Source organism: Arvicola amphibius, chromosome 6 (genome assembly GCF_903992535.2).
Source record: "Arvicola amphibius chromosome 6, mArvAmp1.2, whole genome shotgun sequence".
Classification (NCBI taxonomy): domain Eukaryota; kingdom Metazoa; phylum Chordata; class Mammalia; order Rodentia; family Cricetidae; genus Arvicola; species Arvicola amphibius.
Genome location: NC_052052.2, coordinates 107,571,470 through 107,598,694, shown reverse-complemented (window position 1 = coordinate 107,598,694; position 27,225 = coordinate 107,571,470). Strand labels below are relative to the sequence as shown.

The window sequence follows — 27,225 nt, the reverse complement described above, 5'->3', positions numbered from 1 at the left end:
TTCATAGGGTGGCTTTTTGTGAGTCTTACTTAAGGAACCATGCATGGCTTTAACTATGGGCAATACTTTTAGTATGAATCTTCCCAAACTGCAACAGGGCCTAGCTCTCTTTAGACAATGGGTTTTCCCCTCATATATTGGTTATTCTCATTGCTGCAACAGAAGGGACTTCTGGAAGGAAGTATTTATTTTGACTAATTTGAGAGTCTAGTCCATTGTGACTGGAAAGTAGTGGAATTTGAGGCAGTTGATCTCTGCATCGGCAGGCTGGAAGCAGAGAGATTTGAAAGTTGGTGTTCAGCTCCCTTCCTCTTTATTCAGGCCTACCCACACCCGTGGAATGGTGCCATCCATAGTTAGCGTGGGTCTTCCCACCTTGGTTAACCCAGTCTGGAGGCATTCTCATAGATACCCCAGGGGTGTGTTTCCATGGTGATTCTAAATCTAGTCCAGTTGACAAATGGTGATCAACCATTACACTTTAACAGAACATCTGTGCATTCCTTTATCTGTATTTAAGTTAATACCTAGATTTGTTGCTAAAAAAAAATCTGGTATGAAACATTGAACATTAACTGGGTGGTGGTGACTCACCTTTAATCCCAGCACTTGGGAGGCAAAGGTAGGCAGATCTCTGAGAGTTCAAGGCCAGCCTGATCTACAGAGGGAGTTCCAAGACACCTGGAACTAGACAGAGAAACCCTATATCAAAAAACACAAAACAAAACATTGAACATTTATATAAAAGGAAAGGAGACATTACGTTTGTCTTAGGAAAACTTAGGTTGAACTCAATAAATTGAGTTTGTTGGGAAGAAATAGCAACGTTAAGGATTGGATCCAGGAAGTGTTGTGAGATGGAGGATCAGGGGTCATGGCTGGTGTTTCTTTTCTTTTCTTTCTTTCTTTTTTGTTTGTTTTTCAGGACAGAGTTTCTCTGTGTAGTGTTGGAGCCTGTACTGGATCTCACAGAGATCTGCCTGTCTCTGCCTCCCGAGTGCTGGGATTAAAGGCTTATCCTGCCGCAGCCGCCACCACCACCACCTGACTTTGGTATCTTTCTCTCTCTCTCTCTCTGTAAAGATTTATTTATTTATTATGTATGCAGTGTTCTGTCTGCATGTATGCCTGCAGGCCAGAAGAGGGTGCCAGATCAGATGGTTGTGAGCCACCATGTGGGTGCTTGGAATTGAACTCAGGACCTCTAGAAGAGTAGCCAGTGCTCTTAACCGCTGAGCCATCTCTCCAGCCCTGGTGTCTCTTTCTCAATGGTAAAAATGTTTATGAAGAAAAGAACCTGGGGCAAGGGGCAGGACATTGTATGTTCAGCGAGACCCTTGAACTGGGTTATAAGCTGAAAAGGGGCTGTGAGGGGGATACTAGATTCATCTGGAACGATTTGTGCATCTTTCCATGCACAAGATGTCTGGGTGACAAAGCTACCCTTGGTCTGGCAGCTCTTCTGAGTGCCTCAGCTTTGGGCAGTAGGAAGAATGACTTTTACTTTGTCAGCTAAGAGTGATCTAGGTTCATTTGCTCTTGAAACCCAGCAGCACTCTGCTGAGTCTATGGTATTGCCTTTTCTCTTCCAAAGTGTCTATTGTTGGAGGTTTGTTCCTGCGATTCGTAGATGGACTTAATCCCTGATCTGATAACTCAGCTGGCTTCCGCCTCTGCATCCCTGACACAGTTCCAACAGAAACTGCCCATGTACACATGCATGTATGGGTGCCTGTTTCCAGGCATCTCTGGGTGCTTTTGGTAGCAGTGGTTCAGTGGAGTCATCAGGGTGGGAGAAGGGGCTATTGGCTGGAGGGACAGGAGCATCTGTCTTCAAGGTAACTGTTCTTTCCAGGGCCTCTAGAATGCATTCATGGGGAAAGTCTCTAAGGCTGTCTTTGGCTTCTGAATTCCTTATCTAGATAGTCTCACACTCCTCACTCAGGTCCCCACTATCAAAGAGATCACTCACCCCTGCTTGTCCTGTTGCTTCTATTCAGACCCTAGTCTGCAGTTCTGGAAGCAAAAAAATCTACCTTAGTGTCCCCCTTTGCCTGTAGTTCCCATGAGCCTCTGTCTAAATCTGACATCTGTCTAGATTGGTGGCGTGATTCTCATCTTTTCCTGCAGGCTGTGCAGCCTGTGTCTGGGACGGGAGAAGGCCAGCTGGGTTAGGGTTGGCAGACGGCCTCTTTGGCTTGTAAGCTTACTTGTCGCCAGGATGCAGGAGTCGCCCAAGAGTCTCAGTGGCAAAGAGACAGCCAAGGAAATACTGGAACTTTAGTTTGTCTAGCGGGATTCTTTTGGCTGCTTTCTGAAAACCTCTGTCCCTGGTGTTCTGTCTTATTGAGATTCTGAGGATATATGGGGCACTCATTCATCACAGGCAAGAGTATCTCTGGAGAGCCTGCCTGGGACTTAGTGACTAGCTTACTTAGAAGCCTCTGACTGGCTACTACCTTGGCAGACTCAGGCGTCCCTCTGAACCTGGCATCCATCAGATCCTGGCAGCAGGATAGAGGGGGTTGGTCAGGGAGGATGTGAGAGGCACAGGCATGGTGCCCAGCCAGGGTCCTAGCATTCTGTGTCCCTGACCTACTTTTACTTGATATTCTTACTGTTTAATTCTTTTTTTCTTCAAGAAAGTCTCTGTGGATTTCTCTCTTGGTTTCTGGGGCTCCCCTCTGTCTGCTTCCCACCTGTTTGTTCAATTTACATGCTGAATTAGGAAACCATCTTCCCCTAATTCTACCCTCCATGGCATTAGGGTCCCATCCTTGTATCCCTAAGAAATGCTCTTATATTATTCTGTTAGGAACTGGAATTACTGTCTGGGACTCAGTGCCTCCATATCTGATTGTGCCTTATGTTTGGAACTGCCAAATATTGCCTGAGAACTGAAACTGAACTGTAAGGTCAAGGGGTGTGGTCACTAGGTGGGGGTGAGGTGAAGTGTGCAGTCCCATTGGGTCATCAGATGGCAAAGACTTTGGGATGTGGAATGACTTCATAACTTGAGAGTTATTATTATTATTATTATTATTATTTTTGGTTTTTCGAGACAGGGTTTCTCTGTGGCTTTGGAGCCTGTCCTGGAACTAGCTCTTGTAGACCAGGCTGGTCTCGAACTCACAGAGATCCGCCTGCCTCTGCCTCCCGAGTGCTGGGGAGAGTTATTATTTTTGTTTGTTTCTTTAAGAATAGTTTAACATTGTTGCCCAGGGTGGCCTGGAACTAACTCTGTGTAGCCCAAGCTGACTTCGAACTCAGCTATGTTCAAGATCACTTTGAACACTCACCTTGAACACTCTTGCCTCTGTCTCCCAAGGACTGGAATTATTGACATGTGTCACCATACCCAACTTTGGTCCTATTCCTCAAAAATCTGTCTTTGGGCAGAGGACTCTGGCATTAACTTTTGCTTTTTGATTGATGACTCTTCTCTTGGTCTTTCCAGCCTGTGGGCCAAAGCTGACCAACTCCCCAACGGTGATTGTGATGGTGGGCCTCCCAGCCCGGGGTAAGACTTACATCTCCAAGAAGCTGACTCGCTACCTCAACTGGATAGGTGTTCCCACAAAAGGTAAACCAGGACTCGAGGCCAACAGCTGGCACTCTCAGGGTGGCCGCTCACAGGCATAGCTGTCCTGGGTCCTGGAGTCTGATCCTGTTTCCCAGTCCTGTTAGCTCAGTTCACCTTCGCCTTCTTCAAGCTCCCTGTGATGACCTCATATTCTGCGGGTCGTTTTTCTTTGAAAGTCCCATTACATGTCACTGCAGCCTTCTTTTAGTGACTGTTCTCCCCAGCTTCACGCTGAATACTATTGATAACATTTGTATACACCCCTGCCCTGTCTTCCCAACTAAATGGGAAGTATCCTGAGGAGAGGGATTAGCATCCCTCGCTGTGCTGAGATTTTTGTTTTTTAATACTGGTGCTTGACTCTAGGTCTACATATGTTAAGCAGTAACTATTAAATGTGATCTCATCATCAAAGGTGTGTCAGCAGGAACATGGCTAAATTAGACATGGCAGGGGTAATTTAGAGTTAGTAGCTCAGCAAGTAGGCAAGGCTGACTGTTCAGTGAGACCCACTTATGTTTGGATACCTTATTTGTCTTAACATTTATTTATTTCATTATATGTATGGGTGCTTTGATTGTGCACGTGCAAACACACACACACACACACACACACACACACACACACAGAGTACATGTGTGCCTCATGCCCCAGATAGCCAGAAGAAGGAGTCAGATCCCTTGGCACTGCAGTTATAGATGGCTGTGAACCTCCATGTGGGTGCTGGGAATTGAACCCTCACCCTTTGTAGAGCAGCATGTGCTCTTAACTGCTGAGCTAACGCTCCAGCCTGTCTTGTCTTATCTATCTTGTCTTGTCTGTCTGTCTGTCTGTCTGTCTGTCTATGGTTTTTGAGACAGTGTTTCACAGCTCAGTGGTCTCCAATGAGCTATACTATATCAGAAGCCACTGAACTTCTGATCTCCCCGTCTATATCTCTGTGCTGGGATTACAGTCATGTATCACCATGTCCAATGCTTTTGGTTGGTGCTGGGATCCAGCCCAGAGTTTCATTTATGCTTGGCAGGACTCTAGCAGCTGAGTGACATTCTTACTCTTACAGTGTAACTTTTTTTTACCCAGAGTCTGTTTTTGGTTGACAACCCTGGGAAGTGGGATCGGGATCTGGTCCCTAGGAGACAGCTTCTGGTCCAGCAAGAGTCATGGGTGCTATCCTTTGGTCTGGACCTTGTTTCCCAGACTGTAACCTGGGGATGACAAGCCTGGACTGGGACGTCCACACTGTTTCCATACAAGATTACTTATCCAGATAGGTAGTGACTGAGAAGCCGTTTGTTCCTGATGGCTCATCCAGGACTGTCCTTGTCTTTCCTGTCCAGTGTTCAATGTGGGAGAGTATCGACGTGAGGCTGTGAAGCAGTTCAGCTCTTACAACTTCTTCCGCCCTGACAACGAGGAAGCCATGAGAGTCCGAAAGTAAGCCTGAGCTGCCATGGGTTTCCCGTGTGCGTGTGTGTGTGTGTGTGTGTGTGTGTGTGTGTGTGTATGATTGTGTGGAGGCCTGAGGAGGAGCTTGCGTGTTCTTTGGGCACTATCCACTTTATAATAAAATAATACATGTAGGTGAGTGTGTATGTGTGTCCACATGTGTGGAAGCCTGAGGACATTAGATAAATTCCTCTATTCTCTGTCTTCTGAGACAGGGTCTCTTTAAACAATTGTTTTATGTGTATGGGTTTTTGCCAGCATGTATGTTGTTAGTGCCTGGTGCCTGGGGAGGCCAGAAAAAGACATCAGATCCCCTGGTGCTGGAGTTACAGGAGGTTGTAGTCTTCCAGGTGGGTGCTGAGAATCAGACCCGGGTCCTGGAAGAGCAACAAGTGCTCCTAACTGCAGTCATCTCTCCAGCCCTTAGTCAGGGGCCGTTGATGAACCTGGAACTAGCCTGGCTGGCCAGTGAGCTCTGGGGACCAGTTCTAGGGTTACAGAAAGTGGCGTGATGTGTGGCGTTTCGATGAGTGCTGGAGATGCAAACTCCTGTCCTTGTGCACATGTGGCCGGCAGCGCTTTACCAAAACTGAAACAGCTCTGCAGACCTCTCTGGAGAGGTAGGGTCTGTCACTGTAGAACTAGTAGTCTAGACTGGCTTGCTGCCGGTGAGCCCTAGGGTTCTCCACCTCCCTGGCACTGGGGTTACAAGAGCACACACCCAGTCCAGCATCCGCTGCTTCCTACTCTCCCTCCTCCTTCTCCATGTAGGTTCTGAGAATCCAACCCAGGTTGTACTATGATCTGAGCTCTCTTCCCACCCAGTGGCTTCCTTTGTTGTGAAGCCAGGTTCTGTAAGAGGAAGAAAAGGCCAGTCTGCACGCTGGCTCTTTGCTGGTGGCCTCAGACCGAGCTAGTAGTAGGACAAGTCTCTTGGCCTCTCTGCCACTGGCTGCTTTGAACTGCTCCCAGGAGTAGGAACTGAGTCTCCCTGAGGCGGTTCAGCAGCAGCCAAGCACCGGGAGTGAACAAAGCCCCTTTCTTTGGAAACCATCAGTTTGCATTTGCAAAAGAATTCTTAAGCTGCAGGTGACAGGGTGGCGCTTTTCAGTTCTGCAGGTGCTGGAATCAACTCGGTATGGGAAGAGATCCCAGTCTCTGGTGCCAGGCCCAGCCCTAGGCATGCCCAGTGAGGTTCTCTCTGTGCTCTGGCATCCGTATTTACTTTATTAGTACTGTTATTAGTTTTGTTTTAAGTTAAGGTCGTGTTATAGAATCCTGGATGGCTTGGCACTACCTTTTATAGCTCGGCTTGGCCTTACACACGGATCTGTCTTCCTGCCTTAGCCTCTGCAGTACAGATATTATAGGAGTATTTGGCACCCTGTCTGCCTAGCACTGATTTTTATTTTTATTACTGATTTTTGAGATAGGGCCTTATGTAGCCAAGGCTGGCCTCGAGCTTTCTGTGTAGCTGAGGATGAACTTCTGGTCCTCTGGCTTCCGCTCCCCAGTATGAGGATTATGGACTGTGTCACCAAACCTGATTTTATACAGTGCTAAGGACTGAACCCGTGGCTTTATGCAAGTTCGGCAAGCACTCTACCAAGTAAGCTAGATCTCTTGCCCTTGGTACCAGTTCTTTAAAGCTCCCTAGGTTTAATTTTTAAGCTGAGCATGGTGCACTGTTCCTTATAATCCCAGCATTCTGGAGGTTAAGGGCAGGAAGTCAGCAAGTTCTAGGTCAGCCTCAGTTACCGAGTAGGTTCAGAGTCAGACTGGATAACTTAGTGAGATCCTATCTCAAACTAAAATGAAAAGGGGCTGGAGTTGTTTGTCGTAGAACACTTGCTTGGCGTGTTCAAAGGCCTTGATTTCAGTTCCCAGGACCACAAAAGAAAAGCAAAGAGCAAAAGGTTAAACCATTAAAAAAAGAAGGCCATGCATGGTATCTGGTGCCTGGAATCTCCACACTGGAGGGACTAAGGTGAGAGGATTGCTGGGAGTTTGAGTCCAGCTTGGCTACAGAGTTGGGCAGCATAGCTGGAGGCAGTCTGGTCTGAAAAAAGAAAACAAAACAAAACAATCCACAAACATTTCTCAGGGAAACTGATCCCATTGTGTAGCCAGTCTGCCTCCCTCAACTGTGTGGAGGTGGATGTTTGTGCTGGTCCCCAGGTCAAGGGCCCCTGGACCTAAAGAGGCCTGGTTAGCACTGAGCAGCTTGGAACGGGAACATCAGTGTGTGTCAACAAGGGATGCGACTGTGTGGCTGGCCCTGCTCTGACCAGTGCTTTCCCTCCTGTGTGTTTGCAGACAGTGTGCCTTAGCTGCCCTGAGAGACGTCAAAAGTTACCTGACGAAGGAAGGAGGCCAGATTGCAGTAAGTCTGGGGGCGCAGGAGCCTCTGTCCTCGTGGGCCCGAGCAGTATGGAGAGCTACTGCAGAGTGGCTTTAAGGGCCGAGGGAACAAGTGGCCCGAAGCAGCTCATGACTCAGGAGTCTGTCTTGTGATGGATGTTGGGATGTAGCTTTATCGCTCACCTGTGCAGTGGGCATCTGGGCACCACCTCTACTGTGTTGCTTCCAGCCACAGCAGTCAGGGGCCACTGCTTGGTCCCTCATTGTATGTAACTGCTTGCTAGTTCCCCCGTTTCCCTGCTGTGCTGGAGAGCTGTGGGCAGAGAATGAGGAGGGAGCGTTATGGAGGGTTAGGGGATAGGACACCTTGTCTAGAAGGAGGAATTTGGGGCTTATTTCTGGAAACAACAGATTGAATTCCTTGTGGTTTAGGTAAGTATAATTTTTGGTTTTTCTGAGCCTCCTTCTTCTCTATCAGGTTTTTGATGCTACCAACACTACAAGAGAGAGGAGACACATGATCCTTCATTTTGCCAAAGAAAATGACTTCAAGGTGAGCCAAACTTACCTCCCCCAGCAAATGCCAAGTGGAAAACACCTTGGGAGCTGCTGATTGCCTGACTCTGGCTGGCTTCATCCTCTTTCTGTCTCGAGCTGTTGTTGAGGCAGGGTCTCACTCTGTAGCCCAGGCTGCCTTCAGACTCACAGCAATCCTTCTGCCTCCATATTGGGATTGCAGGTGTGACCTTCCACTCATGGTTCGTTGTCCACATTTTACTGCCTTAAAACAACGTCTTTCTTGTGGCAGGATGCCTAGGGACAGTGAAGCCCTCCCTCCCTCCCTGGCGGAGGGTGAAGGCCGTGGCCATGCAAAGTTGATGTTTTATGGAGTGATACTTTCCCAGTTCTTCTCTTCCTCCTTATGAATATTTTGGTTAACAAATAGGGACAAGGGTTTCTGATGCCAAAGCACAAAATCATGGGTTTTGCTGAGACATTTTCATACATGGGCATCATTATACTTTGTTCCTATTTGCCCTCCCTTCTTCTCTTGGCCCCCCTTTTACTGATTTACTGGTCCTCTTCTGCTCCCCAAATAGTCCCTTGGATTCTGCTTTCAGGGTCCATGTATTCCATGCCTGTTGTTCTTTACCCCTCCCTTTAGTCTTCTTCCTCTGTCATGATACCTGTCCCCCTCCCCCCACATTTAAATCTAGGTTTTGCATGTAGATGGCAGCATGAGTCTGTCTGAGTCTGGCTTACTTTGCATCTCCCCAGTCCCATCCTTTTCCTGTTGGTTTCCTTTCTTGTGTCACAGAGTGACATCAAGGTTGGCCTTTTGTGGGTTGTTTTTACATGTCTGCCTTGCTTCCTTCCTCCAGGTATTTTTCATTGAGTCCATATGTGACGACCCTACTGTTGTGGCCTCCAACATCATGGTAAGATAATTAGGAAGCCCTGTTTGTATATCACCATTATAATGGGAGGCCATTTGCAGTCTCGGTCAGGGGCTGGACAGTGACTAAACCCAGAGAAGCAGGCACCCTGCTCCACGTGTGGTTGAGTGTCTTCAGGTGGATACCGGGGCGGCAGAAGTACATGGGGATATTAACTTAGCACAGCACAGGCTGTGACCTGGACATGCTCTCACGGGTCATCCATTCCTAAGGACTTTGAGGACATACAGCAAGTGTATGTCTTGGCTGGGACATGGTAGATAAAGGAGGTAGGCAGGAAGTAGTTTCATACATGGGCAGAAGCCGAGTGATGGTGGAGTAGCCAGGGATGATGGGCAGCTCATCCCATCGTATAGCGGAGGCCATCCAGATGTTCACTTTCGCATACTGAACCTTGGAGGCTTTGGCCTACATAAAAGCATCATTCCCTAGCAGGGACCTGGGAAGCAAAAGTGCATGATGGTGCCTGCTTAAATAATTCCAGCACTTACTGGACAGAGAGAGGTAGGGGGTTTTAGGAAGGTTTGAGGCCATCCGGCTTTACGTAGCAGGTTCCATCCCAGTCAGGGCTAGATAGTAAGACCCTGCCTCAAAAGGCCAAAACCCATCAGAGTTGCCTTCACATCTACCCCGGGGTTCTCGGCGTAATTGTCCAATTATAGGAGACTCCTTGTCCAAGAAGAGCAGCTCCAAAAAGGTAGAGGCACCGGATCTAGTTAGACGTCATCACAGAGACCAGCCCAGGTGGATGCTGCTTCTGCTGGGACAGTTGGAGAAACCCTGCCCAAGAGCAACACTTAATGTGTCTTTTCCAACCAAAGACCTGCTCTCAGTGTGCCTCTGTGGGGTTCTGCTGAATTAGACTGACCTGCCTCAGTGTATGGTCCAAATGTGTCCCTTATGGGTTCTCTGTGAGTATCCCATGTCTGTCCTTCATGGGCATCCTTCTTATGTAACCATAAGGCCATGAGTCAAACCTCCTGAGCCACATTTTTTTTTTCTCTCTGAGACGCTGGGTAGGATAATCTTTATTCTGAGAATTGCTGGGCTTTTCCCGTTTGAAAGTCCACATCTGACTTAACTAAGCAGAAAGCCTTCCAGTGTGATTCATCAGCTGCTCTTTGTGATGTTACAGGAAGTTAAAATCTCCAGCCCGGATTACAAAGACTGCAACTCGGCAGAAGCCATGGACGACTTCATGAAGAGAATCAATTGCTATGAGGCCAGTTACCAGCCTCTTGACCCTGATAAATGTGACAGGTGATTCCCAGAGGTTACCACCCTCAATTGTCCACAGGGGGGGCTTGATATGTCTTCTTGAAGTTCCCATAGAATAGCTCCCAAATGTGTCTGTAAATTCTGAAAATAGCTTTTGGAGGGTCCCTGAGGCCCTGCATTTGGTGATGGAGCTATTTGCAGTTGGCTGCTGAGGGAGGGAGGGTCCCTCTCCTTTGGGACGTGACTGCTGGTAGGTTGCCCATGACCCAGTGGATGGTGCATACAGGGCTGAACTGATAATAAAACACATGAGACGTGGGCTTTTAGAGGGAAAAAGTAGTGGATGGGCAGGTTCAGAATAAGGGATAGCTCAGCAGTTAGGAGTACATACTGCTTCTCCCCATGGCTGGAGTTCAGTTCCCAGCAGCCACATCAGGCAGCTCACAACCAATTGTAATTCCAGCTGCAGGGGGTCAGATGCCTCTGGCCTCCAGGTTTCTGCACTTGCATGCACATACTCACACAGATGCATGCATACATACATACATACTTACATACATACATACACACATATATATATATAAAATTAAAAATAATAAAAAAAGAAGTCTTTAAAAGCATAAATGTATAGTCCAGGTGGTGGTGGCGTACCCTTTTATCCTATCACTTGGAGGCAGAGGCAGACAGATCTGTGCGTTTGAGGCTAGCCTGGTCTACAGAATGAGCTCCAGGACAGGCAAGGCTACACAGGGAAACCCTGTCTCAACCCCCTTACCCCCCCAAAATAGTATTAATGTATGAAAGTGTCTTCTTCAACTGTTTTACCTTAAAAAGATATTCACTAGGTGTTTGTTTGTTTGTTTTGATTGGATCTCACCATAGCGCAGACCGGGCTGGAACTAGTTATGTAGATTTACAGGTCTCCCTGCCTCTGTCTCTCCAGCACTGGTATTAAAGCTGTGCCACCATGGCCAGCTAGGTTTGCTTTTCTTTTCTCCAAACATCTATACATTTATTTATTTATTTTTTATTTGCTCGCGTTTGTGCTTTGTGCCTGTGTGTGTGCATGCATACATATGTACCGCAGCACACACATGAAGGTCAGGGGACAACCTTTGAGAGGCCTTTTCCTCTCCTTCTACCTTGTGAGCCCAGGGCAAAGCGACCTCACTCGGAACCATGCCACTAGTCTCTCCGCTTTACTTTTGGACAATCTCTCACTGACCCTGGAGATCACTGGTTTGACTGGCTAAAAAAAGTGAGTTCCAGGCAACAACCTGTCTCTGCCTCCCCAGCTCTGGGATTACAGACCCAGAGCTTTTAAAGAAGGTGCATCTGAACTTGATGTATAAGACTTAAGCTTGTACACTACTGGGAGGCTGTCTGTCCAGCTGTACTACCTGGCTTGAACAGCCCGACCATGGGAACTGTTGCCTTTGTTTCCTCTCTGACTCCTAGAGAAGACAACAGTCCCTGCTCTGGGCTCCCAGGAAGCAAATATTCTAGAAGCAGGCTAGGCCTAGGGTCAGGAATCCTATCCTGTGGGCCAGGGCGGCCACAGTGTGGTCCTCAATGATGTTTCTTTGCAGGGACTTGTCGCTCATCAAAGTGATTGACGTTGGCCGGAGGTTCTTGGTGAACAGAGTGCAGGACCACATCCAGAGCCGGATTGTGTACTACCTGATGAACATCCACGTGCAGCCCCGCACCATCTACCTGTGTCGGCACGGGGAGAATGAGCACAACCTGCAGGGCAAGATTGGGGGTGACTCGGGCCTGTCCAGCAGAGGCAAGAAGGTAGGGAGAGAGAAACAAACGTGGGCTGCAGACTGAGTGGAGTCAGGGGGATGATGGGGTGATTGGCTCCCACCAGTAGAGTAGAGGTTCCTTGGGAGGGTACGATGTTGTGGTTTATTTATTTATTTGCTGTTTTTGCCTTACTATATTGGGTGCATTTGTGTGTGTCTGTATGTGTACGTGTGAGTGTGGACTAGGAAGGGGAATTAAGAGTCAGGCCTCTTGGACTCTGATAAGGTATAAGTGGCACCGGAGGTTTGGGTGGCCTTGGTGGCTCCCAGGTGACCATGTAACATAACCTATGGAAGGACCTGGAGTTGGGGTGACCCCTATCTCCTCATTTCCTCAGTTCGCAAATGCCCTGAGCAAGTTCGTGGAGGAACAGAACCTGAAGGACCTCCGCGTGTGGACAAGCCAGCTGAAAAGCACCATCCAGACCGCAGAGGCCCTGCGGCTTCCCTATGAGCAGTGGAAGGCGCTCAACGAGATTGATGCTGTGAGTCCCGGGCCCGTGTGGCTGTGGGGAGGCCTGGCAAAGAGTGGAAAGTTCTCTCCAGGGCCCTATGGCATGCTGGTGGCTTCCTGAGATCCCCCTTATTTGAAGTGGAGCTATGGGTGAGTTCCCTGGCGTGACTATTAGTCTCTCTGACAGGGTGTGTGTGAGGAACTGACCTACGAGGAGATCAGAGACACCTATCCTGAGGAGTACGCACTGCGTGAACAGGACAAATACTACTACCGATATCCCACAGGAGAGGTGAGCAAGAAAAGGCCCACATGTGTGTCTGTTGGCCTTTCTTTATAATGGTCATGAGCTGTTGTATGTGTTGTCTATGGAGGTGGCTGAGAGAAGGCCTTGGGGGCCCTAGCAGGACCAGGTGAGTGCCCACAAGGCCTCTATAACCCACCTCATCTCTCACCAGTTCTGTGAGCTCATTTCTACTATGACTTTGGTCTTAAAGCTCACTAGAGGGAACCCCATAAAAGTCCCAAGGGAAACGTGTTGTATTTCCCACACGGGACAATGAGAAGTCTGGGTATCTGTCTCTGATGATGTGTGTGAGCAAAGAGGATGGCTGGTGATTCGCTCCAGACCAGGCTTTCCCCTGGATGGCAGGAGACATGATAGACAGGCTGGCTGTGAGGATGCCGTGTTAGATGGCTTGTGCCAGGTCTAGGCCGATGTTGGTAGAGGGAATGGCTGAGCAGGCAGCGACTCTTGAGTTGGAATGAAGTGTGCTGAGCCGCCGTGTGGTACTCTGGGCATTGAGCCAGGTGGCTGTGTTGACACCTAGTGGGTGTCCTTCTGAGCCTTTGTCATAGTTCCCATTCCTGGAGGGCCACCATGCTGTTTTCTGATCTCTCTCTGGTCTTCACTCGCTGTAACTCTGGTTCGGAGGAGGAAAGGCACAGAAGAGTCAGTATAAGGAAGAACTTCTGCTAGTTTTTCTGTCGCGGCTTTGCTCTCATGGTGTAGCTCAGACTGACCTTGCTTGCAGTCCTGTCCCTTCCTCCCCAATTGCTGGCATTCCAGATGCACACCACCGTACCTGGCTCCATTCCTGTTGTTTGAAACAGGATCTTTAATGTGTAGTCCAGGCTGCCTTGGGCTGCTACCAGTCCTCTTGCTTCAGCCTTCTGGGTGCTGAGGATTATAGATGCGCACCAGCCGTATTCCGAAAGGAAGCTGCAGATGTGTTAGCGGTCAGTCCAGTGTCTCCTAGCTCTGCTCACCACAAATTCCTTGTCTCTAGAGTCACCTGTTCTAGGCGGTGAGCAAGAGGAGCCGTTCGGTGATGCTTAGTGTCTTCCACTTGACATACACATTTTCAAGGTTCTCTCCTTTTGTGGCATGTGCCAGGACTTCATTGCTTTTCACAGCTGCCCGAGTAATAGTCCATGATAGCCTGACAGAGTCTGATCTCTCTCCAGTGCTCAGGAGGAAGGAGCTCAGACAAACAGGATTCGAGGTTTCTCTCATGATTCTTAGGGGTGGTAGTTCATTACATGCAGGGCTGAACACTTAGAAGGGTGGATGTGTGTGTGTGTGATGGGCTGCGAGTGATTACAGGATTCTTCCCTGCCTATCCTCCCCTAATGTACTATCCCATCCCTTTGTTCTCAGTCTTACCAGGACCTGGTCCAGCGCCTGGAGCCCGTGATCATGGAATTAGAGCGCCAAGAGAACGTGTTGGTCATCTGTCATCAGGCTGTCCTACGCTGCCTGCTAGCCTACTTCCTCGACAAGAGTGCAGGTATTGAGGGCAAGCCATGCCCAGGAATGAAGGAAGAAGGAAATGGGCCTTGAGTGCATGTGGCAGGGGACCCATCCTCTCTGCTTTGTATCTAAATATGGATCTGCCTCATAACCTGCTGAGGGGTCTCTACCTGCTCCCTACGGGACAGTGTGATGCTCAGTGGGCTTCATCACTTCATGAACCCAGCCCGAGAACCCTCAAGCCTTCATGTGACCCAGGGCTAGGCGTGAGGCTCTCACAGTGAGCCTAGGGATGCCCCTGAAAGTCTCCCTTCATGTCAAGTCTCTTATTTAACATGACAACATATGTCTCGTTTCAGAGGAGATGCCATACCTGAAATGCCCCCTTCACACTGTCCTGAAATTAACACCTGTGGCGTATGGTGAGTAGCAGCCCCTACTGGGCCTTGGCCCTGAGGCTCCTGGTGACTGTGGGGCTGCCGATGAGGACGATCTCTTTAACAGAAGCTGTCTTCTCTGTCTTTCACCTTCAGGGTGCCGCGTGGAGTCCATCTACTTAAATGTGGAATCAGTGAGCACACACCGGGAGAGGTCGGAGGTGAGTTAGGCTCCGACGCGTGGGACCCTTGGGAAACCCTGGATCTAGTTTTCTTCTGGAGGGTTCTGACTGAGTTTCTTTGGTGCCCACTGGCCAGCTACCATGCTCCATACCTCTGTTCCTAGCCTGTCTTTTCTGTGACTTCATGGGATTGGTTCCTTTTCTTTCTGTCCACACTTTCTCTCTGTCCCCGTTTCTGCTTGACTGGGAAGAGTGAGTTAAACAGGGAGTTAGTTCCTTCTCTCAAACATGGCCCTGTAGCTGTTGCTGCCTTCTCAATAGCCCCAGGAGGCTGGCACAAACAGGATTAGCCGGCCAGCAATACCGTGTGTGCACTTCGTTCACAGTTAGGCCGGGCTAGAGGATAGGAGTCCTAAGGGCTGCTGAGCAGTGGTCTGCAGGAGACTCAGTGCCTGGCTGTTACTTTGTTCCACATCAGGGAGGTCTGAGATTTTTTGGGGGCGGGAGGGTGTGTGTGGTCATGTTGAATCCCTTACTGGGCAGATTGCGTATCTGTCCAGGTCTGCGTTGTGAAAGTGGGTTTAAATTTGCTTTATGCAGGCTGTCAAAATACAACACTTTGCCAGTGTAGTCAGACCTTCCTCTTACACCGAACTTGACTTTCTGTCTGTGGAGTCCGAAAAACAGGTGACTTCCCCATTCCCAAGAAGCTTGGCCGTCAGACATTGGTAGGAAGGGTCCATGGGTATCAGCCAGTTCACTGCCCAGCTTGCACTGTGGACTTCACTGGAAGAGGACTGTGTCCCTGGGCTGCCTTGCCCTGTCTCCTGGCCCCACCCCTATCAACCAAGGCACCTGGAAGGTGTGCTCATTTAGCTGAATGAGGACACCCCAACACTGGGCTTAGACATGAGATGGGGTCCAAGGGCCTCAGAATACTTCTTTATTCGATGCTGGGGCTGACGCTGTCCTGGGCTTTGAGGTGGTGGGCCATGCACTGGACCCCAGGCACCCGCTTTCCTGTCTTGTCATCCTTCATTGGAAGGTCGACATCTTGTCCTGGCTGACAGACTGCTGTCTGTTTCCTGCACCTTTGGTCTCCTGCTCTGCCTCCTAGATGGAGGCTGGGTACTGTTTGGGGGAACACAGTGTATTTCATGGGTGCTTGTGTGTGCTGCAGACCCAGGTGGAAGGCAGTTAGCCCTGATACCTTCCCTCTCCCACACCTGTGATCTCAGAGCCAACCGTCTCTCCTGGGCCCTCTGTGGGTGGGGTTAGCTGGGAGTAAGGTTCTTTATTTTGACCCCCTTCTCTGCTGTGGTTGTAATTATTTTTTTTCCTCCCCTGCTTTGCACATAGCGAGAAGTTCTGTGCCAGCAACAGTTCAGGGTCAAGACCACTCTCCTGAGTGTTCCCTACAAATCGCAAGGAGAATGTGTGCGTGCGTGCGCGCGTGTGTGTGTATGTGTGTGTGTGTGTGTGTGTGTGTGTGTGTGTGGCTTTTCTACCTCCCTCCCCACTCCTTGTAACTGTCGCCTTCTTTCTTTTGTCTTTGTCTGCTTAGGATGCAAAGAAGGGACCTAACCCGCTCATGAGACGCAATAGTGTCACCCCACTAGCCAGCCCTGAGCCCACCAAAAAGCCTCGCATCAACAGCTTTGAGGAGCATGTGGCTTCCACTTCTGCTGCCCTGCCCAGCTGCCTGCCCCCGGAAGTGCCCACGCAGCTGCCTGGACAAGTCAGTGATTCTGCTTTAATTACTGCCTACAGGGGAGACGATCCCCAGACCTGGGAACTGTGTTTGCGTTTGCGAGTGAAGATGTGTGCCTGTGTTTAGGGTGGGCTGCGTGTGTGATGTGCAATAGACCGTGTTTGTGGGTGTGTAGTGTGTGTTCATGCAGCGGGCAGAACACGAGATGCCCTCTCTGAAGATCTTTCCTGGTCAACAGTGACTCTGTCTATCCTTCCTGAGGTCATGGTCTTTGCCCTTTAATTAGCAGAATCAGGCAGAGCAAAAGGAATTGTAAAATGTTCTGCACATTTGTGAATAGTTACCTCTAGGACAGTCTGTACTTTAGCAATGCCCAATCCGGGAGTCTACATGTGTCTTCTTATCCTATAGCTAATGCCTTTCCTATCACCTCTGTGACAGAAAAAAGCTGAGGTCCCACAGAGGAACCTACCCTCTCTCCATAACCAGTATAACCCCCCCCCCCACACACACACACCAGAAATAGTCAGAACTAGAGAGGCAAATTGATAAAACTCTTTCTAGGCAACTGTGAAGACCCAAGTTCAGATCCCCAGAACCCACGCAAAAGCTGAATGCAGAGGGACGTGCCTATAAAATCACTAAGCTATGTGTAGAGGGACATTCACTGGCGGTGAGATGGGAGAAAGCTGAGTGAGGAGGGACGTGCCTGTAAAATCACAGGTGGAAAGATGAGAGGTACAAACAGATGGATCCCTAGAGGCTCATAGGCCAGTTGGCCTGACTTACCTGGTGAAATTCCAGGACAGTAAGAGACCTCCTCTAGAGAAAAGGTAGAAGACTCGAGGATTGACATCCGAGATTGTCCTTTAATGTTCATTCACGTGATGCTCGTGGTCATCGGCATCCCTGTACATGGATGTACGTGTGCACGGTCTGTGTACACATAACATACGCAGGATCAGACCGCCAGGATAGCCACGTTTTCACACAGCAGGTAGATTATTATCAGAGTAAAAACAGACAGAACCCAGCAAGATTCTCTATTTCGCTAGCTTGAAAGGTCAAAGGCTGGAAGTTTGGCCACTGAGCATGAAAATTTTCAGAAAACCAGATAGACAAGAACCTCTGCAAACATGAAATATAGACCATGCCCCGATGTCTGGCGGAATTCATCTCCATGCTAGGCAAACTCTCGCTGTGTCTGCTGCCTACCAGCGCTTCTGTTGACCCCCGATCTCCCTTTGACTTCCTGAGGTCTGGGTTGTGGTATGGAGAGAACACGGAGGCCTCCAAAATTTATTTAACCACCTCAGGCCTCTGATCTGTGGGATCAAAAAGTGGCTTGGACAAGGTGATCGGTGTGGTACATGTGATTGGGGTCTGGCATGAAGTAAGATGACAGATTCGCTGAGAGCCAGGAGACCTGGCTTGGATTGTAGCTCTGCCACCAACGTGAGTGTAAATCCCCACCCCCCACTTCTTTGGCCACAGGATCTTGGTTCAGGCGTTGTCTTTTATGTAGTCTCAAGTTTATGGTCGTCCTCTCTCTGCCTCCCAAGTGTAGGGTTTTGTTGTTTTGTGGAGAACAGGGTCTCTCACGATGCTTAGAGATTGGACTCAAACTCACTACAGAGTTGAGGATGACTTCAAACTCCTGATCCTCCTCCACCTCCCAAGTGCGCTGCCGTGCCTGGCAGGTGTAAGATTTGAGTGGCCAGGCTCAGTCTCTTTAGCTTTGGAGATGGGCTCAGGACTAGGTGGGAAGACTCTGGTGGATATTCCTTTAGATCTGAGAGTTTTCTGTTATAGCCAAGCATAACTAATTGCATCACCATGCCACTCGTCCTGGTGCATTGTGGGAGTCTTTTGTTGCAGAGGCCTGAGGAGATTAACCTGGGCCTGGGACAGGGGCATCCAGAGCTACACTGATCTGGTTAAAGACACTGGCAAGAGTCCAGTCTTATCCCCCACTTCCCAGATGCCTCTGAATTTATTAGGATAGCCCCTCATGATTGCCAGATCCTCAGGAATAGATGTCTGGGATCTATTGGCTGGGTCAGACATGGGATGTGTGGGGGTGGGCTCATCTCACCAGCTGCCATCTGGCCTCCTGACTGACTTTTTCTCTCTCCTTACCTTGTCTCCCTGCAGCCTTTGCTAGGGAAAGCCTGTCTGTAAGTATTTCTTTCTCGATAATTCTGTCACTTGCATTCGCTCTTGCCTGTTTGCCTGTCTGTCCCCTGCTGTTTAGATATTTAGGCTGAAGACAGTTTGGGTAGACTCTGAGGTGGTCCACAGAAGAGAAAGAGATGAGAGGAGAGAATCCCCAAAGCTGATAGAGAAAGGGTGCAGAAAGGGCTGTGTTGTGGCCAAACTGACAATGTTCAGCAAACTCCAGTGCCATCAGCCACAAAGTATTACTCCCCAGTCCCTCTTGGGGTTCTAGGTTTTGTCTTTAATGGTCACAGGCTGGGGCCTACGTACTGTCAGATTTCCCTGGTGGGGTCAGATTTTGATGGAAAGTGAAACCAGTCCTTGCTGTCATTTCCTGCATGTCCTCTCTCAGAGGAGCATCCTTTTATTGGGAAAGCAATATTTATCCAGAGCCTAACATCCAAACATGGGGACCTGCTGTGGTGGCCTGGAGGTGTGCCTGCCAGTCCTACCTGGGGACAATCTTTAGAGAGACATCCATGTAGAAACTGTACTTGATGATCCCACTTTACTGCATCCTCAGACCCCACTGAGGCTGTGTCAAGCTTGAGAAAGAGGAGTGGTCCAGCATTTGGAGCTATGCAACCACAAAACGGGAAGGCCCAGCCATTGTATCTCTCCTTAAATAAGAGATGGGCAGGGCAATCCTCATCCTGTTTAACAAGTACGATCAAGTGACCTCCTTGCACACCCACCAACTGGTAGGCAGTAGAGGCAGGCCTCAAAGAGACCTTGTGTCCCAGAAAGCTAGCTTCTTACAAAGGCCTAGGTATGGTTTTTCTCTGATTCTTCTGTTTTTTGTTTTGTTTTGTTTTTGTTGTTGTTGTTATTTTTTGGGACAGGGCTTCTCTGTGAGCTTTGGAGCCTGTCCTGGAACTTGCTCTGTAGATCAGGCTGTTCTTGAACTCACAGAGATCCACCTGTCTCTGCCTCCCAAGTGCTGGGATTAAAGGCGTGTGCCACCACTGCCCAGCATCTCTCTGGTTCTTGAAACCTGAAGGGTACATCGAGTAGCCGCTGGCCTGTGGGTTAGCTCCCACAGCCTCCCTTGCAGCCTCCTCCCGGGGGAGGGGCTGGCCTGGCTGTCACCTTCCCTCTCAGAAAGTGACAGTGTCTATCACCCACCATCCAGTGTCTATAGTTTGAGGACCAAGGGTTCTCCTTGCAGAACCTTTGGGTTGGAACTTGTGGCTCAGCTTATCTACTTCCAAGATGAATCTAATAGTGCTTTTGGCTGAAATTCCTTAGTTAAGCAAAAATGTCTCCTATAGACTCATCACCCCAGGTAGGGTCAGATTCTATTCCTGAGACCCAGAATCTAGTCCAGCCCGATCCTGTGACCAAAATTAATCAACTATCTTTGACTAAGATAAGACAACTACAACGATACTATCTAGCCTGGAACTTACTGTGTACCCGAGGCCTCAAACTCAAAGCAATCCTCCTATCTCACCCTCTGAGTGCTTGAATTGCAGCTATGCATACAGCAGCTTATCTGACTTCCAGAATTTATTTTAAAAGCCAGACTAAACCAACTTTGCTACAGCAAAGGGAAGTTAAACCAGTCTTAAGGGAAGTTAAACCAGTCTTAAGACTTGAACTTCCTTATCTGTAAATGGGGATTGCAGCCCTGTAGGGAGCTTCGATGGTGAAAATATGCATATAACTCACGGCAAAAATGTGGCACCTAGGAGGGTCCTGATGGTGATGGGCATCTACTCTACGTAGAGTGCTTCAGGCCAGCCTGGGCTAAATGAGACCTTATCTCAAACCCAAACAAAATTGCTTTTGTTTTCTCCTTTCCAACCTTCCAACCTGTTTTTTTTTCTTTTTTCCCCCCCACTATGCTTGAAAGACGAAGTGTCTGTCACATTTTTTCAAAGTTTTCTCCTTACTAACCTGGGAAAGGTAATCGAGCTGTGCATGTCCCTCTGTTTCCTCCTGCATCTGGGTCATGGCTTTCAGCCGAAGGGGACTGTGGTCTGTGCACAGATTGGCCATTGTGGAGTCTGTGGCTCATGTGTCAGTGCTGGGTGGTCTTTCAAGCAGTGCCATTGATGTGGGATCCTTCCATCTCTGCCTCTGTGTGTTCCGAGCCGGGGGTCCCTGGGGGAGCGATGTGGACATGGCTCACCATGTGGCTTTCCTGTCGCTGTCACATTGTCGTCATGTGTGAATGCTAGAGGCCCCGGGCTGGAGGTGTGGCAGGAGAAGTGGTAACCCTCTCCTCTTAGATCCCACTACATGGCCAGGGCTCTTCCTACACATGTGGTCCAGGGCACTGCCAGAAGGACCCCTGTTTCACACAGGGCGCTGCTGCCTGGATCCCAAGTCTCGCTCAGATGAGTGGCAACCCTAGGGCAGACCAGAACTAAGTGTCCCTTCACTTGACATCTGCAACTAGGCTCCTTCATTCTGTGGCTGAGAGTAGTTCTTGCATTCCTGCCTACCTGAAATCCACCGCTCCGTGATCCTGCCCCTGGAGTTGGGAGGGCCCAGACAGAATACTTTTATTGGACATTTCTTTTTCGAAGGGTTAGATTTGGGGGTTTTAGGGAGAGATGCTTACCGGCCAGTGGTAGTAGTCAAGGCAAGGGACTTAAAAACATTTTAAAAGGGAACTTGATACCAGCTAATATTTTGTGAGATTTCTTGCTAGGGGTACACAGGTCAAGACTCAGCAGACTTTAGTGATACAGTCCCCGCTGGGCCTCCATTGTACGGCTAGCCATCCCACTTGTCTCTCGCATTCTGTGGGGCTTTGTGCCCAGTCTTGCCGCCCCCCCCCGCCCCCCGCTTGTATCTGAGTGCAAGGTTCTGTTATCTGATCCCAGAGAGCAGCTCTTCTGTTCCAGACAGTCCCAGCTGATCTTGACCTGGCTGTGACCAATGAGAGAGGGCTGTGTGGCATGGAAAGTGGTCCTCAGTTCCTAAAGGGGAGGGTGCATGACGTTCCTACCTGTGCCTCATGGTCTCTTGTCCTCTCTTAGAAACATTGTCTGAGGCCTGTGGTAGCAGGCTCCCGAGTAACATGCCTGTCTTCTCCATGCCCTGGTGGCTGGAATCTAGAGCCCAGTGCTAAGCAGAGTCCTGGCCTGTCTCTCTAGCTTCTTTCTGCAACCTAGGGTATTTTCTGTCATGTTCTGAGACCTACTTGGGCTCTTCCACATGTTTGTGGTTATCCTCTGCCAGGGGTGTGTTCTTTCGGGGGATGGAGGGCATAGGTGTCTTGTGGCATGGCTTTGAGCCTTTTGCTTGCGGCACAGTGAGCACCAGGTCCTGACCCTCCCTTCCTCTCTCTCTCCTGGTAACAGAACATGAAGAGCCCCCGGAGCGGCACTGACTCTTCCCAGAAGCACTGAAGCTGAAACATGGGTTCCGTTCCATTTCTACAGCCTGCCTTGTGCCCGCTCATCTACCTGAGGCCAAGCGATCCCAAGGACTTCCGGACTGGGGGAGAATGGACTGTCTGCTGGGTGAAGAGTAGCAACACCGCCTGAGATGTTGGGGTGGCAAAGACAACTAGGAAGTTGGCCAGATCCCAGCTTCCCATGGCAAAGCTGCAGCCCTCCCCACCCTCTGTTCTCCTGGGACTTCCAGGGTGTCTGACCTCACAGACCCTACTGAAGCATGGGAAGGACTGTAGTTCTAGAGGAGGTGAGGTCAGGCCTCTCAGTGGATGTCACCATGCTGTTCTGGTTTGTTTCTTTGGATGCTGGCCCACCCGGCATGTTGATAGCTGAGAGACAAGACTGGCAGAGAACCCTGAAGTTCAGAGTGAGTTAGACCCCAGATGCTAGAGGCTCAGGGATGTTCAAACACTCGCCTGGCTTTTATACATCTTGGCCTGGGAAGAGGCCTCAAAGATAAGGGACTTGGACAAATGCTGCACTGGGTGTGGCCGTTCTCCCGAGGCTCACTGGTCAGCTGGGCAGTAACATGCCCTGGCTCTTCCACGCATCCACATGCCTTCTAGGTCTCGACCTAAGGGACACGCTGGTTGCATTGGTGTGGAAGGAAGCATTTTGCTGAAAAAAGAACCAGGACCCCCTCTTCCTTGGGGCTCTTAGGCTTTCTGCTCTCCAGCCTGGGCCTGGAGGCACCTGAGCAAATCCTGTGGCTGGCTGTTTGCTGTTTTGCACTTTCTTTCCTTTCTTCCTCTCCCTCCATTCCTTCCTCCTTCCTCCTTCCCTCCCTCCCTCTCTCTCTCTCTCCTTTCTTCCTTTCTTCCCCTCCCTCCCTCCCTCCCTCCCTCCCTCCCTCCCTCCCTCCCTCCCTCCCTCCCTCCCTCCCTCCCTCCCTTCCTTCTTTTTTCTATTTCTTTTTGGGCAGAAGTGTGACCTGAAAGTCTCACTTCACTTCAGGAACCGAGATGGCAGGGTGTTGGCCCTTGGAGGCTTGGAGCTGCTGAATGGGAGGGATCTGTGAGATGGGGAGGCTCAGAGTCTTCAACTTTGCTCACAGTTTCCAAGAGGAATGGTGGCCCAAGTAAGGCTTGTTCCAAGCCACTTGTTCCTAGAGCTGTCTCCGTGTTTTGGTCTAGTATCTGTTGTATGCCTGATACTACCCTGCTAGGCATCTCAAGGAGTTGCCAAGAATAGAAAATTGTCCTTGTCGTCTTCATGATGTCTGTGACATTTTTGCGTGGGTTGAAAGCAGTGCTGATGTAACTACCTATTGTTTTTGTCTGCCTGTTTCTCCTCCTTTAGCTACCCAAGTTCTGGGGGAGGAGAGGATATCCTAAGCCTGGAAGAAACCATTTGGAAACTCAGTGGGTTTTGCCCAAATGAGCCTTTTATAAGGATGCCCCACAGCTGGTGCTGAAGGTCACTTGAGTCCTGGGGAGCCTATCCTCTCCAGGTTCAGGTCCTGAGGTGACACAAAGACGTGCTTTGGATGCTCCAAAGTCATTTCGTGCTTCTCACAGCTAACCACTCAAGTTCTCAGTCCAGCCCACTACCCTTTAAATCTGTGGTCACCAGAGTAAGACGTGAACTGTTTCCTCTTAGTGACTTGAGTCTTGACAAGGATATCTGCAGTGCAGTGCAGACTTGTGCCCGGGTGTGCACAGGCAGGCAGTACTTTAGCCTAGGGGCCTGCAGTGTTGCATTTGGAAGGTGGACAGGATCTTAACTGTGTAACCCAAACTAGCCTCAAACTTCTAGCAGTGCTCCTGTCTCAGGCTCCCAAATCCAGCACTGGGGTCATAAGCATGAGCCACTGTGTCTGGCAGTGCGACTTCGCACTTGGAGGTAGTTCCTTAGGTGTCCGCTTCTGAGCACATCTACTCTCTAGTTACAGAACTAACTCTTAGAACATAGAGAGTCTCAAGGCTGGGACAGGTAGGGGTGGTCACCCGTGATTAACGTGAGTCAGTACATCAAGTGAAAGCTTTGCCCGGTGTGTTTTGCTTTCACTTTCTTTGAAAGGGTGGATAAGATTGGGCTCAGGAGATCTTGAAGGGGGTGGACACAGCTTGATTTGAAACGCAGTGGCTGGATTGGCGGGGTGGCATCACTCACCGAACTTCCACACTTCCACCCCAAAGCAACACAATAAAATGGGGACCAATGTTTTTTTAACTTTGCATATTTGTTTTGGGGGTAAATTTCTCCCATTCCCTTCAACCATGGGCAACACCCTTCATTTATGGGGAGGAGAAAAACTGTTGGAACCACGCCAATGATATTTTCATTTGTAATACTTGAAATTTATTTTTTTATTATTTTGATAGCAGATGTGCTATTTATTTATTTAATATGTATAAGGAAGCCTAAAAATAGAAAGCTGCATAGATTGGGTTTAATTGTTCATTGGTTTGGGGCCTTTCAATGTGTGATCGATGACTTTCTTCATGTTCTGTGTATTTGTCTCTCCATGACCTGGGAAGAAGCTATGCAAGCTTTCAAGCAGGATACGCCTTTCAGAAATTTGTATATTTTGCAGTTGCTAGAATAATAAAAACCTGGTTGAGATATGCCAACAAAACTCACTCCTGGGCCTTTTGCAGGCACAAGTGGCAGTTTTCCTTCTAAGCAGCGTGTGTGTGTGTGTGTGTGTGTGTGTGTGTGTGTGTGTGTGTGTGCGCGCGCGCATGCATGTGCGCACGTGCACACGTGTAGAGGTCAAAGGAAAACTTGACAGAAGTCGATCTCTTCCAGCCTCCAGAGATTGAACCCGGGTGGTCGGCTTGTCAGTGCCTTTACTTGATGAGTCAGCCATCCTGGCTGGCCACAAAGGTCTTCTTGGCCACTGTTCTGTCAGCTCCTAGCAGAACCATCAGTTATTTTCCTTTAAACAGGACACAGCAGATTGTCAAGTTTGTACATTTGGGAAATAAATAAAATGTGTTAATTTTAAATTAACAGACTTTTGCTGTTGGTTTATTTTTCCTTTTCTTTCTTTAATTTTTTTCCCCCACGGAGTAATGTAATATACATAGCTCAGGCTGGCATCAAACTTCTGATCTTCCTGTCTCGGTATCCCGAGTGTTGGGATTATAGGCAGACAGCACCACACCTAGCTTAGACTCAATTGAAAAAAAGATCCTGTTTCCATGTGTGTGCCGGTGTGAGTGCCCACCTGGAGAGGTCAGCTGACAACTTCAGGTGCTGATCCTTGCCTTCCACCTCGCTTGAGACAAAAGTCTCTTGATTGCCGCTGAGTATGCTAAGCTAGCTAGCCCACAACCCTAGGATTCCCATCCCCTCACCCCCCATCTCACCATAGGAGCACTGAGACTCAGCTTTAGGTGGGGTCTGGGAATGTGATGTGAACTCAGGTTGGTACAGGAGTGCATCTAGCACTTTCCTCACTGAGCCGACTCAGTCGCTCTAGAATTGGAGGTTGAGTTTAGGGATTCACGAAGACTAGGTAAGAGCTGGACCACTGATGCCTCCCACCAAGCTTGATGACCTGTACCGTGAAAGAAACTCAGCTCCTACCAGTAATCCTCTTGCTCCCACATATGCTGTGTCAGTGCACCTGTGCCCCTCTTCCCCCAAATAAATGATTTTTCAAACTCCAGCAACATTTTTGTCCTTGGTGTTTTTTTTTTTTTTTTTCACTTCCAAGAGTCAAGGTCTTTACAGATTGAGGAAAGTTTAAGGCAGAATGAGAATGAGCATCCACTTTGAACCGTACACATCGCAGAAGTTGCCCTGATGTCTAAATCCTTCCACTCTTCTAACCCTAGCAGCCTTGGGGCATCTCCATGCTGAAGTGACTCCTGGGGTTGTCTGGAAGCTGCAACGAGACAGACCACTGTAGACTTCCATGCTTTCTGACTCCTAAGCAGCCAGGTTGGATACAGGGGATGGAAAGAGCTTTGCAATTTGCTCCCATCTTTTAGGTCATCTTCTGAGAGAATGAAAAGATTGCTAGGGCGGTGGACAGGGCACTGCTTTGCTTCTGCAAGGCCCTAAGTTTGATCTCTAGCATGCTTTTTTCCCTGATGAAATGCAGTTTAACATACATTTAAAAAATGCTAAGTGTGATGGAGTATACCTGTAATCACAGCACTTGAGAGTCTGAGGAAGGAGGATCATGAATTTGAGGCTGGCCTGGACTATATAATGAGAGTCTGACAAAAGTAAAAATGAATAAACAATAACCCCCCCCCCAAGAGGTATGGGTAAAGAAAATATGGCTTTGTAGACACTGAAATTTTTTTCAGCCATAAAGAGCAAAGAAATAGAAAGCAAACCAGGCTACAGTGCACCACGGCAGGGTGCCGCACAGGTCAGAGCCTGAGGGAGCTGGTCACATTGTATCTGCAGCCTCAGATACTTACTCAGTTTGCTTTCTCCACTTTATTTAATCTAGAATCCCTTGCCCAGGCAATGGTTCCTCCCACAATTAAAATGAATCTTCCCATATAAGAAAGATAACCCCTAGCAGACAAGTCCAGAGGATCATCTACCAAGTGAGTCTAGAGTCCATCACTTTGACAACACTAATCATTACACTATCCAAGAAACAAGAAAACTAATGGGAAGGTGACAGCTTTCAAATGAGAGGGTAAGGGGAGAAATATGCTCAAAGTATATATCTAGATGAAAATGTCCTTGTGCAACCCAGGACCATATACTATGAATACATGCCAATTAAAATATTAAAGAACAAGCAATAGTCTGATATGATTTTTATTTTTATTTATTTGTAAAAAAGTAATTTTATTTATCAATGATTACATCAATCTGTCACCCCTAGATCTAAAATCCAAAACAGGTCCAAAAAAAAAGCAATTTCAGAAGCACTAGTAGGCAGGAAAAAAGTCAAAGAAAACAAGCAAATGCTCATAGGCAAGAAAATGCTCATATACAGAACCGTAACCAGCCCTTGGGAAGTGGAGACAAGAAGTTCAAGGTCGTTCTATGCTAGCTATGTATTGAGTTGATAGTTAGCCTGGGGTACAGGCAACCTTTGGTGGGTGTTAAGAGAATCGGAACCACAACCCCCAGCCTAGAGGAGGCAGAAGTTTTTGAGATGGGACCCTGTGGGGTGTGGCATGTGGGGTCTCCTGGAGGACCCCGTTAGAGACTCAGAAACTTTCTGCTTTGTCATCTTCCATGCCATTACTGTCCAGTGCCATCTGTCTTGGCATCCAGGAGTTTACGGATGGACCCCTCCGCTCCCATAAGCCCCCAGTTTCTA

At 48.8% G+C, this 27,225-nt stretch overlaps 1 protein-coding gene across 3 annotated transcripts in view; it reads left to right on the top strand.

The window, feature by feature from the left end:
• The window catches only part of Pfkfb3 (6-phosphofructo-2-kinase/fructose-2,6-biphosphatase 3), an 85,251-nt gene extending 62,465 nt beyond the window's left edge, over positions 1-22,786 (top strand). For 2 of the 3 annotated variants that reach the window (XM_038332997.1, XM_038332996.1), the window contains exons 2-16: positions 3,458-3,583; positions 4,924-5,020; positions 7,349-7,415; positions 7,872-7,946; positions 8,776-8,832; positions 9,986-10,110; positions 11,658-11,865; positions 12,215-12,361; positions 12,518-12,622; positions 13,991-14,120; positions 14,443-14,505; positions 14,617-14,681; positions 15,243-15,329; positions 16,207-16,380; positions 21,885-22,786. In XM_038332997.1, coding sequence (XP_038188925.1) covers positions 3,458-3,583; positions 4,924-5,020; positions 7,349-7,415; positions 7,872-7,946; positions 8,776-8,832; positions 9,986-10,110; positions 11,658-11,865; positions 12,215-12,361; positions 12,518-12,622; positions 13,991-14,120; positions 14,443-14,505; positions 14,617-14,681; positions 15,243-15,329; positions 16,207-16,380; positions 21,885-21,932 — 1,574 coding nt within the window. In that variant the 3' untranslated portion in view covers positions 21,933-22,786. The remainder of the gene's footprint in view (positions 1-3,457; positions 3,584-4,923; positions 5,021-7,348; positions 7,416-7,871; positions 7,947-8,775; positions 8,833-9,985; positions 10,111-11,657; positions 11,866-12,214; positions 12,362-12,517; positions 12,623-13,990; positions 14,121-14,442; positions 14,506-14,616; positions 14,682-15,242; positions 15,330-16,206; positions 16,381-21,884) is intronic. The other variant, XM_038332998.1, reaches the window with a different exon arrangement.
• Positions 22,787-27,225: the final 4,439 nt, after the last annotated feature.